Raw genomic sequence first — 19,700 nt, 5'->3', positions numbered from 1 at the left:
TTTTAGTTCAAAAGTGTGCTGTTGCCATTTTCTCAGAGCTGACGTGCATTTTTCAGCTTATACAACTGCAAGCGTGGCAGCACCTGGCACTTTTCAGAGCACCCAGCACTATGGCACTTACACGTGTAAAAATGCCCATAGAGACCAGCTTAAAGGTCGAAAAGTTTACTTCAGATTTTGAGCAACAATTCAGATAGATAAAACTAGACCTCAACTGCCTAACCAATCTCTAATGTTAAGTGCTTTTTCTATTTGATTTTTTATCAGTTCATTCTCAAGAGCTTGTCTCAGATCTTAATTATCACACAAGGAAAAATGAATTTTCTGTTCTCAGTCAAATCTCCTGTTGTGCACATCAGAAACTGATCATGCAGTCTAGCACAGGAAGACTCTAGCATGAACTAAAGGTTTACCATTTATTTATGTATTTATTTATCTATCTATCTAATTTCCAAAATGTTGTAGATTCATATTTTCAAATGTGTTAACCTGTGGTCTTGCTTTAATTAGTAGTCAATTCTACCTCTCTCAACTTAAAAAACACCCCTGTAGTCAACATGTCAACCAAGGTACTGTTAATATGCTTATATTAAACAAAATAGTGGCTTTTTTTTTCTTTCATACCTCCCTTACAAATATAAAAATGACATAAAGTTAACATTCTACATTAGCTCTTCAGAAATTTCTGAAAATGAAAATAACAGGAGGAATAAAAACTGGAAGTTCCAAAACTAGATTCCCCCTTACTTTTGTAAAAACCAATATACAATTTCAAAGCTTTTCATGATAAATGTTTTTTTTTTATCTTGCAGATTTTCTTAAAAAAAAAAAAAAAGGGGGGGGGGGGGGGGGGGGAGTTGGACATTTTCCTTTCTCCTGTTTTGATTATTTTCTGCCCAAACTTGCCACTCTTTTCTAAATTTTCTGCTGAACTTATGAAAAAAGAGTTTGTCAGCATAACTACATGAAGTTCCATTTCCTTACATTCACAACTCTTCTTTTTGTAAGTCATCTAATTTATCCCTATTTTATCCATAGCAGGTTGCTCTGGACTGTACAGATTCTGAGATAAATACCAGTGATGTAAAATTAGAGTGGCTCATTTGACCACAGTGGTAGGTTTCTGGATTTATAAAAACTGTAAATGTAACCTTAGTAACTCAAAATGAGGTTTTATCAATAGTAGAATATAGACAGTTATCATTTTTACCACTGTAAACCTGATAAAATTAAGTTGGTTTCACTGCATATAGAGGAGTTATCACTATTTGGGTTTTATATTTTTATAGGCTAGTAAACAATGTTATTTGACATTTTACTGTATTTCATACAGAAAACATATTTAATGATGTGACAAACTGTGGTATGTGGAAGCAGACACCATGGTTGACTGATGGGATCAAACCTTTAATACCCAAAACACTGGGATGTGTTAACCTAAGGGATTAGCTCCATTAGCTAGCAATAAATCATAAGCTGCTATATTCACTGGTTCAAGCTATTGGGGAAATAATTATGTATATTACGGCAGTTTATGACCCTTACCACCTAAATTAGTTTTTTGTATTACAATGCATCATATTCAACCTAATTCAGTTTACTATTATTATTGTTTAGTGGTGTTCTTCTTTAAATGCCAATTTTAGGAATAGGCTGAAGAAAATGCTGAACTTGCAGCATATATTTAATACTTGGCAGGCACTGGAGTGCCCTTCCTAAACAGGGATGTTTTCCCAAATCAGAGCCTACATATGCAACCTTGTATCTTACTAACTTTCATGTTTTATTTGCCCAGTTCCCTAAATGTTCTATTTTGGTACCCTCTACAACTTTCACTGGTGCACCGTTCACTTCACTTTTCAGATTAATTATAAGGATATAAAATTACACTAGCTCCAATATGAGGGGTGTTTTTATCTCAAAAACTTATGGTACTTCTGTACCAATGTGTTATTCTGTATGATACACAGGGTCCAATTTACTAAGTTTCTTACTACTAAATTGTTTTGTTATACCACTGAGTGTTAATCTTTATCAGAAGATATTTTATATGATTGAGATGCTTATACCCAGCAACACACAGCAGCTTGCAAACACTTACATTTATGGGCAATTTATAAAGGAAAAACAAAACAGTTGAAATGCCAACAAGAAGTGTTTGATGTAGAAAACTCAAAAACTGTTCATTAGTGGCAAAACATGGAAATATGAAAGATAGTGCATGAAAGTGTCACCCTCTAGCTGAAATGCTGCAGTGGTTAAAGGATTTGTGGAAGCTAATGATATATACTAAATAGTACTTTAGTATAACATCACACTACATTAGCAACTTGCAAGCTGTCTATCCTACTGAGCCCTCACTATGCTCTGCTGAATTACCTTCTGCAGCAATTAACTTTTTCTTTATAAATAATGTGTGTCCCTGCTGAAGGACACATTGCAAACACATCCATTTAGCAACAACTTCAAGATTTAACAACAGCTGAAATCAATTTAGAAATGAAACTTCTAGCATCAAGAATACAAAACATTGGTTTGGAGTTTTATAACACAATCATTTACTTAGGTATAATCTCTGAAAACAAATTAGGAGATTTAAACAATTTAAAGAAAGTAGGAGAGAAATTCTAATCATGTGTTACACTCCAATGGAGGCCAAACAGTAACTTCATGTGAGCCTGCTGTGACATTTACAGTTATGCAGTGCTTTTGTCATATATGCTTTAAAAAACTTGCATGCAAAATGGTTTTTTAAAATCTTACCTAACAGCACCTGCATAACTATATAGTATTCATGAAAATTAACTAACTATGGGTATAAACAGATGTCACATTTCTCCCACCAGAAAGCCTTTCATCCCAGGATCCTACAGACACATAAATCCATAATACCACTTTAAGTATCCTGATAAATATGTGAAATAAGTTTGTGATAACATTTTTCCCCAGGACAATTCTGCTAGTCATTTAAGTTAATTACGGGTCATTGCAAGGACAGATCTGTCAGGCTGTGCACTCTCACTGGCCACCTACTGAGAGAGGGGCAGCAAATCAGCTTGGAACACCTGTGGCCCCTGGCAGACGTTACACTTAAGATGTGATTAACCAATTAATCATGACTTTAGTATTAACCTGAACAAATGCTAATGTAATTAATGGTGCAATAAAACAAGGAATAAGCTACAAAGTTATTACATAAAATATGTGTAAAAACACTGTAGCTCCTTCCCATCATGCCTTAAATTGCACGTGTTGCCAGTCACCAGCTGACTGGGGCTTCCAGCTTTGTGGGTATATGGGAAACCTTGATTCCCCATGCAATCCCAAGGCTGGAAGTGCCAATCAGATGACAGCCATTCCCAGTTGTAGGAGAGTAACAGAGTCCTTGACTCCCATGTGTTGCCAGAAGCCCTGATCAGCTGCTGTTGCCAGCAGCTGATTGAAGCCCTTGAATACCCCAGAGTCTGGGACTCCCATCTAGTTGCTGCTCCCAGCCTCTGGAGTGCAGTGGAGCCACGGGTTCCTAAACTCCAGAGGCTGGGAGTGGCAGCTGATCAGGGCTCCAATATTTGGGGATGCACTGGAGTCAAGGACTCCGATGTGCCCCCAAGGCTGGAAGTGGCAGTCAGCTGGCTGGCGTTCCTAGCCTTGGGGGTGCATTGGAGCCTTTGACTCATGAGGCTGGGTGCGGAGACCTGCTGATTGGCTTGTTACTTGCCAGAGCAGAGGGAGCCCAGGGTCATGATCCTGGGCTCCACTTCCACCCACAATATAGAGCAATTGGGATCTGATTGGAAATCCCACAGTCACACTTCCTGCCATGCATGTGTAGCATGGCAGGAAGCATCATTGTTGGGATCATGCACCAGACCCCACGGTACCTTTAACTGAACACCTAATGGGATTGTGCACATGTAAATGGCTGTAGTGCTTATTTTCTGATCTGGGTTAAAACCCAGGGTAATCAGGACCACCTCAAGTGAGATGTCTACTTATAGTCTATGAAACAGCAGTCCCATTACAGCTAACAGAAAAAAGGAATGTAGGGGAGAAGTTTATTTTACGATCCAAATTTGCCTGCTTAAAATCTGTTCCATGTGTCTAAAATACAGACAATCAAACCCTCATTAGATCTCCTAATTACACATTCTTGATTACTTCCATATTAACTTCTGCATAGCTACACTTAACAGTGCAATACAAGGAAGTTTAAAAAAAAATTACAAGAATTCAATTAAATATAAAGCGACAATCGACATAAATCCAAACTTGCTTGGTTGTCCTTTTTATCTCTGATAATATGAGCTAACAAGAACAACCAACTGTAACAAATGTTTAATTTTGATCTAGCAATATTTGTCTGGCTCAGTTTTATTCAAATGGTTTAATGAGAATTTAAAACAGCATGAAAGTCTTGAAAAAGAGCAAAAGCTATTTTCTTTTTCACAATATAAGGACATGTTGCTAAAACTGTGTGTCTTATGAAAGCCTATGAACCAGTGTTGAAAAATGAGCTACTAATTAACTGGCCAAATTGTGCAGTCCTTACTCCTCACTAAGCCAAAGTGTCTGTCATTCACTATTGGCTAATAAGGCAATATACTACTAAATATACATATGTTTAAAAAAAAAAAAAGGAAAAAGAAAAAAATAGATATATACCTTCTCATACAGTCCAGTGCCCGGATAAAGAAGTCTTTGTGCAGCTGATGTTCATCTCTCAAGATTGAGCACTGCTCTAGCGTCACTGACATAGATGTCCTGTCTTTGGCACTTTTACAACAGGTGAAACGGATGCCATTTAGTTTGCGGCAAATCTACAATGTAGGTAAAAAATCAAATCGTCACTATTATTATGCTTCCTGTATACGGTAAAGGCTAGGATTTTATGGAACTCAGATTATACTACTACAGAAATTTAAACTTCTAGGCTGAATTTTTTCCCCAAAAACTTTTCTTTCTTGTAAAGCATAAGTCAATGGAAGAGAAATGTTTATGCTTCTGACATGCTAGTGTAGGTAGGCTAACCAGTTAGCACATCAATGGCTAAACAGAAAAGAGCCCAATAAAGAAGGAAATACCCATTTTTTTTACAGTAACATGCTCTACTGTAATTAATGCTCACTGTTATATTATATTGCCAAGTTAGCACTGGAAGTATTGCAAGTGTGGCTTGCCTCTAAAAATGTAAGTCAATCAGGCACAGAAGTGCTTTACAAGGTTTGCTGCACTACTTACTGTCCCAGCTGGGGCTACACACAGGATCTGCTGGCGGTTTGAATCCACTAGCTCAGTGGTTCTCAACCTTTTAAACTCAAGACAACCTCTCATAACTTTCCTGAATTTGGCGCCACCCTGGTTGAGAACTACTGTGAAGTTTCAAATTGCCTACTTTATTTCCAAGGCTGTCACCACTTCCAGGTGGGACTGCCTCACACCCCTTTCCTTGTAGGAGGGGCATGAGGGGCCAACCAAGGGAGCAGCTATTGCAGGAGTGAGTGCTCCTGCTTGTGTTAGGTTTTGCTTCCCCTCCTTTCCCTTTTCTGCTATATACCCCACCCCCGGCTGGCATTTTTTAAACAGAACATGGAAGTTTTTCAGAAGTCAAATGTGGCTATGCCCTACACCCAAAGAGTCCCCCTGTGGGCTGCCCCCTGCATGCAGGGCCATCCCGGGGGGTGGGGGGTGGCGCGCGGGGAAAATTGAGTTGACCAGGCCAGGCCTTGTGCTTTGTGGCGCCCCAGTGGTCAGTTCTGTATAGGCCCCACTGCAGCCACCATGTGGCCACCATACACCCCTAGGGACGGCTCTGTCTGCATGTCCTATTTATATGCTAACCACCACTAGGACAGTGGTGGGAAGCAAAGAAGGGAGGAGTGCCTGCTCCTGCTGCAGCCCATCCCTCATCTCTGTCCCCTCCATGCTCCTCCTGACATGGGGGCAGTTTCACCTAGTCATGGCAGTGATGGTGCTGGTGCATGGGTCTCATGGCACCCTAAATTAAGAATCACTGCACTAGTCCATTTCTACCCCACAAAAAATGTATTATATGAACATATGTTAATTAACTAATTTTCTATCTGTTCTTAGTGTAGGCAGGGACAAGTCATGTGTTAAAAAACATGTTAACTATTTTTAATTAATCCTGGAATTTGTCCTAAGATTGACCTCAACTTGTTCATAAAGCCATGTTAGTGCTACTGTCCTCATCCACTTTAACATATTAGCTAACTTATTTCCTATCATAATGTACTTTCCAGTGTAAACAAGATCATTGAGAATGATATGCAGAGGGGGCTCATGTCATGACTATATCCGCTGGCATAGATGGAAGCAACAGAGATGAAGGAGGGATCATTGAATCTTTTTTTTTTTTTTTTTACTTAATTTTCATGGCATTAACAGTCTCTGTAAATAGTACCAGAAGGCTTCAGCTTCTATTCCAGCCCATTACATCCAAATTACATATATTAAAACTAGATGTTAAGGTCCTTTATTAGCAGGACAGGCCTACAAATATCTGGTCCAGTGGGAAAAATTGAAAGGCTATCTAGAAGATTTTCAGAGGTAAATGTGAGCACTCATGCACTACAGCCAGTTGGTGTTTGAGATTATTCAGCATTTTTGTTACATCGAAGTCTCCTATAATAAATATATAATTCCAGTACATTTGATGCTCCAATGCTTTGGCCTTGTGACTTCAACCATGGAAGGTGATCATTAATAGCTTCATACAACACAACTTGGATGGTCTTACAAATTTTTCTTTTGTTATTTTGTATTTCATTATCAGGCAGTGCTTTCTGCATAATTGCTATTAGCCATAATAACTAACAGCACCAGTAGGTTTTGCATCATAATTTATAACTCAACACATGTCCCATGAGGAATAGCATCTCTATGCAAAGTAGAATACAGATTAAAGGCATGAGGGCAGTACCATCAGAATGCAAATACATTTTGTGAAGGATGATAACAACTGATCTGGAGGTCATGGCAACATTGCTGGCTACTCTCAATTTTATCTTCCAAAGTATATTAGAAATTGAAAATGGACCAATAATCAGGGATTCTAATATAGGCAACCCCCGCTTAATGCTGTTTTGCTTAGCAGTATTTCGCTATAATGCTCATTTTAAATTGATACCTGATTTCACTTAGTGCTCAGTGAGCTTCCTTATAATGCTTGTGGTCGCCATCTTGGGTCATTAAAAACACTTGTGTTTGCCATCTTGGATCATCAGATACTTTCAGTTTCACTTAACACTCGTTTCATTTAACACTCGGTTGTTCAGAAACCAATTAAGAGCACTAAGGGGGGTTGCCTGTACAGAAAACATTACTGACAAGGCTGCATTTTTAAGACACTCCCTCTTAGTTTTCCATGTCTGTCCCCATCTATTATCAATTACTACTTCTATCATGCAACCTTTAACCTTTCAGTTTCTAAGGCCCCCTCTACATGTGCAGGTAAAGGCACAATGAGACCTAAGGCATGATCCATACAATTTTGCCTTCTGCCACGCCACACATGCATGGCAGGAGGCATGATTGTGGGAGCCAGCATAAGATCCTCTACTGCCTCATTGCCAGTACAAGGGGTGTGACAGGCCAGTAGGGGACACTCCTGTGCTGAGCTGCCCGCCTCACTGTGCCCAGCCAAAAACCAAGCTTTGAGTGCTTTCCTTGGGGCTCCTACGTATGGTCTACCCCCTTCCTGGAGCACACCTCCAAGCCTGGGGTAGCGCTGCCACCACCTGGACTCTGGTCTTTGTCGGGGCCTCGTGCCACCCAGGATACACAAGCCCCATAGACCTTGGGATCTTGGTGTGCTTCTATTAGCCTGAAGCATAGAAGATAGTCTCCCTTAGTCAGCCAAGAGAAAGGAGCAGAAAGGCATGCTCAAACTCTCTAAACCATGTACCAAAAGGCTGGCTAATGCATACCTTTATTGGGTAGAGAGGGCAGACTTGGGGATAGGTAGAAGACAGAGAAGTATCACACGAAAATACTAGCGCAAACAGAAATGGCTTGGTACCCTTCTGACAAGCAACTAAAATACTAGATTCTAAATTCCCTGCTACATTTTATGTAAGTTACTCACAATTCTGTCCAGGGGCTGACTGAGCCTGCTCTAGAGGCTGCATGACTAGCTGGCTGTGTCCCCAAAACATATCTTTCCCACTTCCAGGAAGAAGGGACCTTATATATCCCTGCCATGACCTCATCACTAAGTTCCCACCAGAAGCAGTCCTATTGGTGGCTGCCTGATGCTTCCAAATTACTAACCAGGTGAGAGAACTAGTCACATGACCTGCAAGAGTGGGAAACTGAAACAAAGGGAGCAGGTCCCCACCCTCTCTTAGGAATGTCTCCAGTCCAGGTCACAGCTCAATGGTAAATGAAACAGATGGTGGGAGGGGTTGCCTGTTTACAGCAGCAAGGCAGACTGCTTGGACCACCCCCACGCCCCGGACCATGTTTATAGACACCATTTATAGCTGGTTGGCCCTTTTTAAGGCACCACAATTAATATGCAAGCGTCACCAGGCTAAATTAATTGTGCATTTAACCAGGTAATTGTGCAATAGATGTAATGTGTGGAGAGGGCCTATTAAAAGAAAAATGTTCAATCAGAATCATTAAAATAATCAATCAGAATGTAACAGAGGGGAGAGAACAGTAGTGCAATAAGGACCAAGAAAAGTCAAATTTAGATGCAGCATATGAAAAGCATGCTGCCTGTACTTATAAACATGAATAGTAGTAGTAAGTATAATGTGTTCCTTCCAACTAGAATAACAAGCAAGACAACTCGGCACACTGGTGTGGGTAGGAGTACTGCATAGAATATATTGTGGAAGGAAACCTGTAAATCAGTTACCAACAGCAGATTCAATAGCAAAAAATTCAATCTTAGATTCTCATAAACACATTCAAGTATATTACAGTCTACATTTACAAACACTCATCAAGCCCTGGAATCTAAGGGCGCCTATACATGTGCAGCAAGGCTGCTCCGATGTGCTGTAATTACTGCACTCCAACACTCTCCAGCGTCATATGCATCAGTGTCCCCGTGCTGAAAAATGACAGTGGGGGTGTTTTAACTAAAGCTTGTCGACGAGCTTTAGTAAAAGCACCCCCACCACCATTTTTCAGTGTGGGGACACTGACACGTGACACTCCAGGTGCTTTAATTAGATGGGCTCTCAGAGCTGCTCTAATTAAAGTGCCTCCTTTCCCCCACTCCCGGACCATGTCTATAAATGCCCTAAGATACTACAACTTCCTGGCTTTGGAACTGAAAATAATTGTGTTAGCTGGGGAGGCTACTGTCAAATGTTAAAAGGAAAAAGGCTTTTACTGTCTGTTCTCATTTCTTGGGCTATTGGCCCATTTCATTTAAAGTTCCACTGTATATATCCCATTATGTGAATCAAGTGACCTGGGGAGGAAAAAACTGACATAGAATCCTAAGCCTGTAGACCTGCATTCATTCATCCTTATTCATGAAAGCATGAACTTACAGAATCTGGTCCTATATTGAAGTCATCAGTTCAAAGTCATTCTTAATTTTTAATATTCGTATCATCCAGTGTGTGATCCAAACAATCACAATGGGGAACAATGACTGAACTGACTCTTTTGGCTGCATACCTTGAAAGGAAGTGACAAACTATAATGGTCGCTAGCTCTAATACCTTTTAAGGACAACTACTTACTTTTATGAATAAATCTTTATATAATTCAGCCACTAGAAGAGGATATGGCTTACACACTTTTGGAACAGCACAATTTCCTGTAAGTAATACCCTGTCTTAGAGTTTTATATTGTTACACATCATTTCAGTCTCTAACTCCTGCTGTACGAAATCAGTAACAAAGTCCAGGGTCTCTAATTCTCTTTGTTTTCATTAAAATAATTCTGCTCTTTTGAATAAGATAGAAGAGAAGGTGATCAGATAATTTTTTTATTTTTGCTCTGTTACTTTACTTTTTACTTTCTCTGTTACTTTAACTTTTTTTTGAGGAACTTTTTCTCAGCATTTCCTAAAGAAGATCTGACTCTGAGTTTGCTTGAGTGGCCTGGGTCCTATGTACCTAAGGGACCACCTCTTCCCTTATGTTCCCATCGTGGCTGCTAAAAGTCACCCAAAAGTAAGTTCCTCCTGCAAGTTCCACCTGTCCATCAACTTTACTTGGCAAAAAAATGTGGGAGGTTTTTTGGTAGTTGTTCTTTAGCTTTGGAACTCCCTCTGCCTTGAGGCTCACTAGATTTTGAGTCTGGACAGCTTTCAGAAGTGGTATAAGAACTTATTTGGGCAGGCTTGTAACAGGCAGAGTCAAGTTTTGGGGTATTGTCTGGGGAATCATTTTATCATTTATTTTATTTCTTTTTATTGTAAGCCACTTTGAGCCTCTTCCAGGGAGGGTAGCATAGAAATCAAATAAATACATAGATACATTCTTCTGGGTGCTTCATCCATAGCTCAATTCCTTCAAATGAGATTGCTTTGCCCAAGAATATCAGAAAGCAGGGCCCCTGGGCTCCATTTCTGGACAATTATAATATAAACAAAATAGTGAAGTGTGTAGATCTGGTGACTTAATCCTGAAAGGCAGTGTGAGTAAGGGGGTGAGACTAGTTCTAGTCTCATATGTGCCTACAGTGACCTCAAACTCACAGTTAACATAACGTATAATATGGAGAGAATTAAATGTACAAGAATCTTAACTGGAGATTTAAAAATCTGGGAAGTTCCATTTGGGATTTAACCCATGTTCTATAAATCAGTTATTTTTTTAAAAGGACTGAGTTGGGTTGTTAATATGGTTAACATAATTAATCTCTACTCTACTATCTCTTGAATTCCATGAGTCATACTGAATATCAGGACTGAATGATTTAGAGGGATAACAAGATAATTGTTTGACTGATGAATTGTTATTTAATGGGTGAGAGGAGCTAAATCCTAATTCTATGCTGATAATGTATAAATACATAAGTCACTAGTGAGAACACTAATTTTTGACTGATACACACCCAGGTAGAACAAACAAATGAATAAACACATGTAGAGGAGTTTATTTGGCAAACAGTTGGCATAATTATTTATAAGTGGACTAATTAAATACAATATTAAATGATGTTTTTTAAAGTTTGACTTAAACTATAGATAAACTAAAGGTAAACCTATGTCAACTTAATACCCTGGCACAGATTCAATCCTTAATACAGCTCAGTTCAAAGTAAACTTTGCTCAAAGAAACATTTGCCCGATAGGCAGTCAAAAGTAAAAAAAAGAGCAAACCTATTCTTAGAATGTGTAAGAACTACAATGGGAACATAGCCAACACTATTGTAATACCAAAACATGCAATCATTGGTATGTCATCACTTTGATTATTGTGATCATTTTTGTTCATATTCCACACAACATATATTGCAAAAATAAAAGAACAAAGAGAGGCATAAACGATTTTCATGGCTTGGAAGATCTGTATGAAGAGAACTGAAAAGACCAGCCACGAGGTTAGGTTTAAAGAGGGAATAAGAGTTATGAAAGGGCATAAGACAAGGAAAATATCACAGAATCATAGTATCTTAAAAATATACAGCTGGAAGGGACCTCCAGAGGTCATCTAGTCCAGTGGTTCTCAACTTTTTTTGTACCAGGACCCATTTGTAAACATCAATGGCCAGTCCTGACACAGTAAATAGTTTATATGGAAAATAGCCCTCTGGCCCTAGTGGTGCCCCTCACTCCCTATCCGCTGTTCTCAGGCCCCAGCCCTCAGTGTGTGGCAGGGTTTAGCTGCATAGGGCAGGGAGGGGGTGTCTGGGGCATGTTTCCCCGCCAGATTTGTGCACCTGCAGCAGGCATGGGGCTTCAGCAGAAGCCACCTCTGTGACCCAGTGGGCAGAACCCAGCATGGGAGGGCAGAGCAAGGCAGCGAAACTTGTTGCTGCCACCACCACAGCTGGGACCCCCATGCCAGCTGTGCTGTAATTAACATGGGGAGTAATGGATGGGGAGTGCTGTACTACCCTTACCACCTCCCACCACCAGCTGCTTGCGCACTGGGCTGCAGCTCTACCTTGCCACCATGGCCTAGGCACTGCCACCGCCGCTTAGCTCTTTAAACCTATCCTGGAAGGGAGGTGGGGTAGAGGGCAGTGCGGGTGGTGTGAGAAGAGTGGCAAGGGGTAACCCATGGTTTTCCACATTTTTCTCTTTTAAAGAAGGATCCATTTTTAAAGTTTGTTTGCAACCCTTTCATATATTCTTGCAACCCATTTTTGGGTCATGACCCTCAGGTTGAGAAATGCTGATCTAGTCCAACACCCTGCAGGAGGCAGGATCATCCCCATCCAAACCACCCTATACAAATCCACTGTCTAACCCAGTGATGTCAAAGATATAGCCTGGGCCATATCTGGCCTCCAGAGCCCCATCATCTGGCCCTCAGTGCTGCCACTGGGTCTCAGAAGTTAACCCACACGGTGCATACCAGACCAGCCCTGCACACAGGGCCTGGGATGTATGCTGCATGCAATACCTGGTCTGGGCCCCATGCTTCATGCAGTGCCTGCTCTGGCCAGTCTGAGATTTTGCTGCACTTGGTCCCTGCTCCAGCCTCTTTAGGACCATCCAGGGCAGGCATTGGCCCCACACTGGCCAAAGCAGGCACTGTGTGCATTGGATCTGGCATGTGGGAGGAGGGGTGGGTGGTAGGAGGGTGTATGCAGACCCAATCTGATCCATGGGCCAGCCCTGTGACACTCACTGGTCGAACCTATTAGCAAAACTAAACGACATAGCACCCTAATCTGCCACACGTAAAGCAGGGGGACCATGATGGCCAATGTCCTGCTGCTGCAAAGGTCATTAAAATATGGTTGAGAGATCCAAGGAAGAGAGCTATGCCGCACCACTAAAGAGGAAGGCAAAACCCCTCACAGTCCATACAGATCTGAGCACAGGGTAAAGTTTAAACATTCCTTCCTGACCTCAAATATGGCAATTGGTTTGACTCTTGAGTAGAGGGACAAGGTCCTTTAGTCAGGAACCTCTAGGTTTAAGTCTCAATAGGAGCATTTGCAAATCCCAATCGAAATCCCCAGCCTTGGTGGCTCTTTAAGAAAACACTCCTATTAACTCTTTCCTATGATGCAATATCAAGGGTACAACTGATTAAATGGAAAGACAGTATATTTATAACTATTAAAAAATATTATTACATAGCAGAGAATTAATGGGTTGCACAGACCTAATGGAATACAGTGGTGCAAAACCACATTCAATTAAAATCCTAGCTAAAAAGAGATCAGATGTTTTATGAATAATGACTACAGTTATATTAGGGCCTTCCTACATGGTAATTTTGGGCAGCTCCTGGAGCTCTAAACACCTGAATTGTTCACACATTAACACCTGAAACTAGTTTTAAGCACTCCTTATGTGGCTCAAAGTTACACCACTCCAGGGTAGGATTCTCTCTGATCTTTGCTACCCAGCTTGTGTTACACTAAGGTGTAGCCACTCTAGCTACACATCACCATAGACATCCCACCCGCCCCCCTCCCCTGCTGGTCCAAATTGGACCCGCTGTTCCCCTCACCCCACTGTCCCCACCTCCTCCTTTACTTGTGTCTGCCTGAGCCGTCTCCCCCGGGGGAGCAAGCAGGGAAGGGTTAACTTGCCTGCCTGGGCCCTGCCATCATGGCTGCTGCTCTCTGGGCCAGGCTTGAGAGAGGGGCAGTCCAGCAGCAGTGGCAGCAGAGCTGGGCAGGCAAGTTAACCCTTCCCTGCCTGCCTCCCTGGGACAGACAGAGCAGGCAGCCACATGTAAGTGTCAGGAGGCAAGAGGGAATACTGTGGGGTAAGGAGGGAAGACCCAGAGGGCAGGGGACAGGGGGAAAATCCAGAATGGGAAGGGAGGGTATTCTTATTTTTCATTCCTCCAGTTCCCTGCTGACCTGAAGTGTGACTGCTCCAAACTTGAGCTAGCACTAACACTGATCAATATTTCTGCAGCTCACAGTGTAGGGTCTACAAGGCCCTCAAATAAAATATGGTACAAGAACTCTCTCATACTTCAAGGTCTAAACATTTGGTGTTAAGAAGAAAAATTCTCTATGGGCTGTATTCCCTAATTGTACTTAATTTTTAGAATGTCCTTTGTAGCATCAGATCTCAGTCACTGCTGGAGACAGGATGCTGCAGCAGAAAAGATACTGGTTATATCCAGTTAAATAGTTTCTTTGTTCACTCACAGGCTAAGTGCAAAATCTGATTTTAAGGAAGATCAATAAGTGTAACTGAGTGCATCTCTACACATGAATTTTACTGAGAAGTTCACTAATTAGCTCTGTAGTAAAGCGTCACTGTCTACATGAGCGCTGGTATTAGGGTGCAGTAAATTAACTCCAGAATAAGATGATACTGTTAAGGACAGTACTATCTTAAGCAGAGTAATTAAATGTGACAAAATGCATGTGTAGATGGTGACAGGGGCTGATTGGGGCAAAAGGGTGCTAAAGTCTAGAGGCTGCCTGCCACCTGGTAGATTTTGCACCCTCATGCCCCAGCCAGCCCCACCACCACCCAATGCCGCCACCTGGAGCCTGGGGCTGACCCCCACCCCAAACTTGCTGCCGGCCCAGGGTTGCTCCATCCTGGCTCAAACTGCTACTGCCCTCAGTGCACATGTAGATGCTACATCCAGGAGAGGTTGACTCCATCTCAAACAGCTCTGGAGTTTATTGTGTTGCCTTAATGGCACATGTAGATGCACCCACTGGCCAGATCCAGACGTGCAGATGTGTGTGGTTTGTGGTGCCACAAACCTCTTTGTGATGCCACAAGCCACATGCCTGGCACATTAAAACATGATCTGCATTACAAATTTGCATCATGGGGGCAAAATTTGCTACCGGTGAATCTTGATAGCAAAAAAAACAAACAAACCTGAAAAAAGGGGCACACACCATAGGAGCCACTGGCAGACATGGAGGCTTGGTCCTCCTGGGAGATACTTTGGCTGCTGGCCAGAGGGCCTACTTTCCTTTAATTCCACCCCTACTCCTCCAGCACACTGGGAGCTGGGAAGAGTGGGAAAATGGCATTTTGCCCTGCATGAAAATATACAAGCAGGGGTGCGTGCAGCAGCAAAAAATAATGGCACAAATTTGTGCCACTGCTTTTTTGCCACTGCAAGCACACAGCCCTGCATGGGGGCATGCACCCACAAGTACAAAATCTAGCTTTCACTGCTTACTCAGTAGTCACCATTACAGGAAACCTTTATATTGATAGTATTTGCCAATGTTTTCTATGCAGTGGACATGGACAACTTTCCTACTAACTTTAGAAAACTAAATGTCTGTAATAACCATTTGGCAAATGTAGGCTTTTTATACATTTTGTATAGCTATACCATTGTTCCAATATAACAAGGGGTAATATATATATATATCATAATAACATCATTAATACCTTACAGCTGGGAACTGTGACTTTCCAATACAAACACACTGATGCATTATGTTATCAATATCAAAGGATTCAGACTAATCAGAACCAGGGGGTTTATTCATAATAGCATAAATTAGGGGATATGTAACATAATGAAGACAGTTAAAGTAAGTCTTGCTCAGATTTTCACACAATATTTTATAAAGACCTATACTGATTTACCTTTTATGTCTTCTAAAAGCTATGTTATAAGCATTGTAGAAAAATGTTATTGTTATAGACATTACAGGACTGCTATTGAAAAATGTATTATAAAATGTATTAGTCTCAATATGAAATTGTTTTAGTAATATATAAAAAGGCAACATTATTAATTACTAAGGAAAGTACGTGAATGTCATTCACAACTGGGAACTTGTAATTCACACTTTTAATGAAAGGCAGTTCATATTATACTAATATTTTGTATTACTGTGCCATTACTTTGACTTAAGTAGTGTGTGCATTTTAGAATTTGCAGGAGGAAAAGAGTTCATATTTCAACTACAGTATATACTAAAGGCCAAACTCATAGTTGGTATAAATGGACAAAACTTTACAAGGGTAGCAAAGGTATATCTTTAATCCCGGGGACAATAACCCTGCCCAGTTCAAGTCCCAGACATGCTAGAAATCATCAAATTGCATGCCTACATGCCATGATGACATAGACAAATGAATAAAATAAGTACTATTTATTTAAACTTGATTCCTGGAATTCCTGTTGAGTAGCAGCTAAACAGTTGCTTACAAAGTTAAAGTACTCTAATGACAGAGTGAATGAGAATTGAGAATGAGAAAGAGGATGTGTAGAAATATGAAACAAGTAGTAAATCAAGGAATTGCATCTTTCATCATAATTGACACGTACACGGTCAGGTGGGTGGCCAACTGGCTTAGGGACCACACCCAGAAAAGTGGTGGTGGATGGTTCCTTCTTGGCCTGGAGGGAGGTGGGCAGTGGGGTCCCGCAGGGTTCGGTCCTTGGACTGATATTATTCAATATCTTCATCAGCGATTTGGACGAGGGCATGAAGAGCACCCTCTCCAAGTCTACTGATGATACCAATTTATAGGGCAAAGTTAGTACACCGGAGGGCAGGGAGCAGATTCAGGCTGACCTGGACAGGTTGGATCAATGGGCAGAGAGAAATAGGATGCAATTTAATAAAGATAAATGTAAGGTACTCCACCTGGGAAGGAGGAACCCCCAGCACACCTATAGGTTGGGGAGTGTCCTTCTCAGCAGCTGGGAGGCAGAGAGGGATCCTGGAGTCATAAGTGACTCCAAGATGAACATGAGCCGGCAGTGTAACGAGGCCATCAACAAGGCCAATCGCACCTTGTCGTGCATTAGCAGGTGCATGACTAATAGATCAAAGGAGGCGATGCTCCCCCTCTATGCGGCACTGGTCAGGCCGCAGTTGGAGTACCGTGTCCAGTTTTGGGCGCCACACTTCAAGAGGGACGCGGAGAATCTGGAGAGTGTCCAGAGGAGGGCCACTCACATGATTAGTGGCCTTCATGATAGACCCTATGGGGGGAGGTTGAGAGAGCTGAATCTCTTCAGCCTTCACAAGAGATGGCTGAGGGGAGATCTTGTGGCCACCTATAAATTTATTAGGGGAGGTCAACAGGGAATAGGGGAAGCGCTGTTTACTAAGGCACCCCAGGGAATGACTAGGAATAACAGGTGTAAATTAGTTGAGAGTGGATTTAGGTTAGACATTAGGAAGAAATTTTTCACAGTAAGGGTGGCCAGGATCTGGAATGGGCTTCCAAGAGAGGTGGTGCTATCACCTAGCTTGGAGGTCTTCAAGAAGAGGCTAGATAGTCACCTGGCTGGGGTCATGTGACCTCGGTCCTCTTTCCTGCTAGGGGCAGGGGGTCGGACACGATGATCCATTGTGGTCCCTTCCAACTCTACAATCTATGAATCTATGAATCATGCCCCTCATTTCTAAAGAAAAGATAGGCTCGACTAATTGAAATTTGGACTCCCACAATGATGGATTTAGTTTAAATTTAGGAAGAAATAACATTCAATTTAGTTAATATTTTGATGAGTATGCATTATTAACTAAGGTACTGATACTACAGCATTGTACAAGAATTCACTCTTGTACATACATGGGGTTGTAATGATTTTCATAGGTATAGGTACAGGCATAGGCATTTGACTATGTAGAGCTAAGCGAAGGACTGGTATGTAGATATGCATATCATACTGTATTTTACTAAATCTCATTAAATTTTTTTCATAAAGCTTCACCATAAACAATTTTCTTAAATGTAGGCTGCTTCTCCTGGGGATGAACTGCAGGATACTGATAAGTCTTCAGCAGTGATATAAGGGGTTGAATTATATATATTTTTTATTTCATAATTTTGGCAATGGAGCCCTTAGTAGTGAGGAAATTGGGGAATTGAGAACTAGGGGATTCAGGTGTTGAGAGGCCAGCTAGACCCACAACAAGGTCTCTTTCTTTAAAAATATCTGCAGAATAAAACCAGACAAATATAGCTCCATGGTTCTGTAGCTGCTTCTGTGACTCCAATCACTATAATTTCTGAGTGTTTCCTTAAAATACCAAAAATATATATGGAAAATTAGTGCATCATATGTGAAAGTGGTGAAAACTAGAAAGCTTACCATTGCAGCCAGCCACATGATTTCTACATTCTTTCTTTTTTTGGACTGGATATTTTGATGGAGATTTTCTAGTAATCCTTTTAAGTCTTTTTGTTCTTGAAAATGTGGTAAGCCTAAAAAGAAGGAAAGGTTATGCTGACAAGGATTTCTTCACTATACAAAAGCTGTTATGTCTGCAGTCTCATTTAGAATTAATGCAGAGTGCAATGATAAATACTGACTATTTAATGAAGAAGAAAAAGTACCGTTTCCTTGTAAATAAAGGGCTTTATTTTTAAAGATCCCATCCTGTGGGATACTAAGTGTTTTAATTACCCTCTCTTAAATTATAGTTGAGACTACAGGGCACCTTCCATGTAGCCTGAGTGCTAGATCATATTTGACAGTTAAAATAGAAGTGAGAAAAGAGTCCGAAGAAAATCTGGTATTTTATGGCTATGTACAGATCTGGGTTTTAAAGAAAAGAAAAAGAAAAGAAAATGGAAAACAATTTTTTAAAATGCTGAAACATTTCTTGTTGATATTTTCAAAAAGAACGTCTCAACTTTTTGGGTCAAAACAATGTCTTTGCTTACAACACTTTTAAGAGAAGAGGAAAGGTTAAAAGTCCCAAAAGCTAAACAGAATAGTTTGTTCAACACGACAATTTGTTGGGGTAGGTTCCAATTTAAAATATAATTTTGAGTAGACCTAATATGATTTTTTCGAAACATATCTCTGTTTAACTATGGGGCAGGAAAATACATTATTTGTACAGCTGCATTACTTACACACCCAAATTCCCCCTTGAGGACATATCATTGGAAGACATTAGTGACTAGGCAATTAAGTATTGGCCACTTTCAGTTATTCTAGTGCTTCATGTATCTAGGCAAAGAACAGCATATTTAACACCACCTTTGTACTCATTAGTATTGAATAATAGTCGAGACAAATTCTGTCAATTTTTCCGTATGTCTTTTTCTTATAGAAGTGAAGAAAAAGAGACATTAGCTGTTAACATGCTTCAAAATATAACAATATCTTGGAGCCAGAGAAAGCATCATGGAACCAAACCTATTCAGAAGCCTTTCTTTCCTTCAGGTTGGTAAATTGACTCATTTTGCCTACACTAAAACCAATCAGGGTGCTCCTCCTACTGCTGAAACCACGTTCTTTAAAAATGGAGTGAGCCAAGTTTATTTCTAATTCACAGAGTAAAAACTAAAAGGTATTATAATGCAGGTCAAATATCCATTCTCCTAACCTGCCCACAGCTAGAATGACATCTGTTTGATCTACAAACTTCCATTTTTTATCTCTAATGAATGCTAGTTTCTCTCATCCATAGTGCATAGTTGAGAAGTCATTTAAAAATACATAAAAAGAAACACGAATATGCTAAAAATCTCTTGTAGTTGCCTGATCCACATGCTATATTGCACCACCGAGAGCCCAAAGAATACTGAAGAATGCTTTTAGAACTGGTTTCGTTATATTTTTTCTCATAATTTTATTGAAAATTACCTTCCCTACATATCTGAAAG

At 40.7% G+C, this 19,700-nt stretch overlaps 1 protein-coding gene across 1 annotated transcript in view; it reads right to left on the bottom strand.

Moving 5' to 3' along the window:
- INPP4B (inositol polyphosphate-4-phosphatase type II B) overlaps nucleotides 1-19,700 on the bottom strand; it is a 554,084-nt gene that overhangs the window by 45,956 nt on the left and 488,428 nt on the right. Inside the window, exons 24-25 of the mRNA XM_025212602.1 lie at nucleotides 18,175-18,287; nucleotides 4,663-4,817 (exon numbers count right to left, since the gene is read on the bottom strand). Coding sequence (XP_025068387.1) covers nucleotides 4,663-4,817; nucleotides 18,175-18,287 — 268 coding nt within the window. The remainder of the gene's footprint in view (nucleotides 1-4,662; nucleotides 4,818-18,174; nucleotides 18,288-19,700) is intronic.

The sequence above is a fragment of the Alligator sinensis genome, unplaced genomic scaffold, assembly GCF_000455745.1.
Source record: "Alligator sinensis unplaced genomic scaffold, ASM45574v1 scaffold833_1, whole genome shotgun sequence".
NCBI lineage: Eukaryota > Metazoa > Chordata > Crocodylia > Alligatoridae > Alligator > Alligator sinensis.
This window is presented reverse-complemented; position numbering and strand designations above follow the sequence as displayed.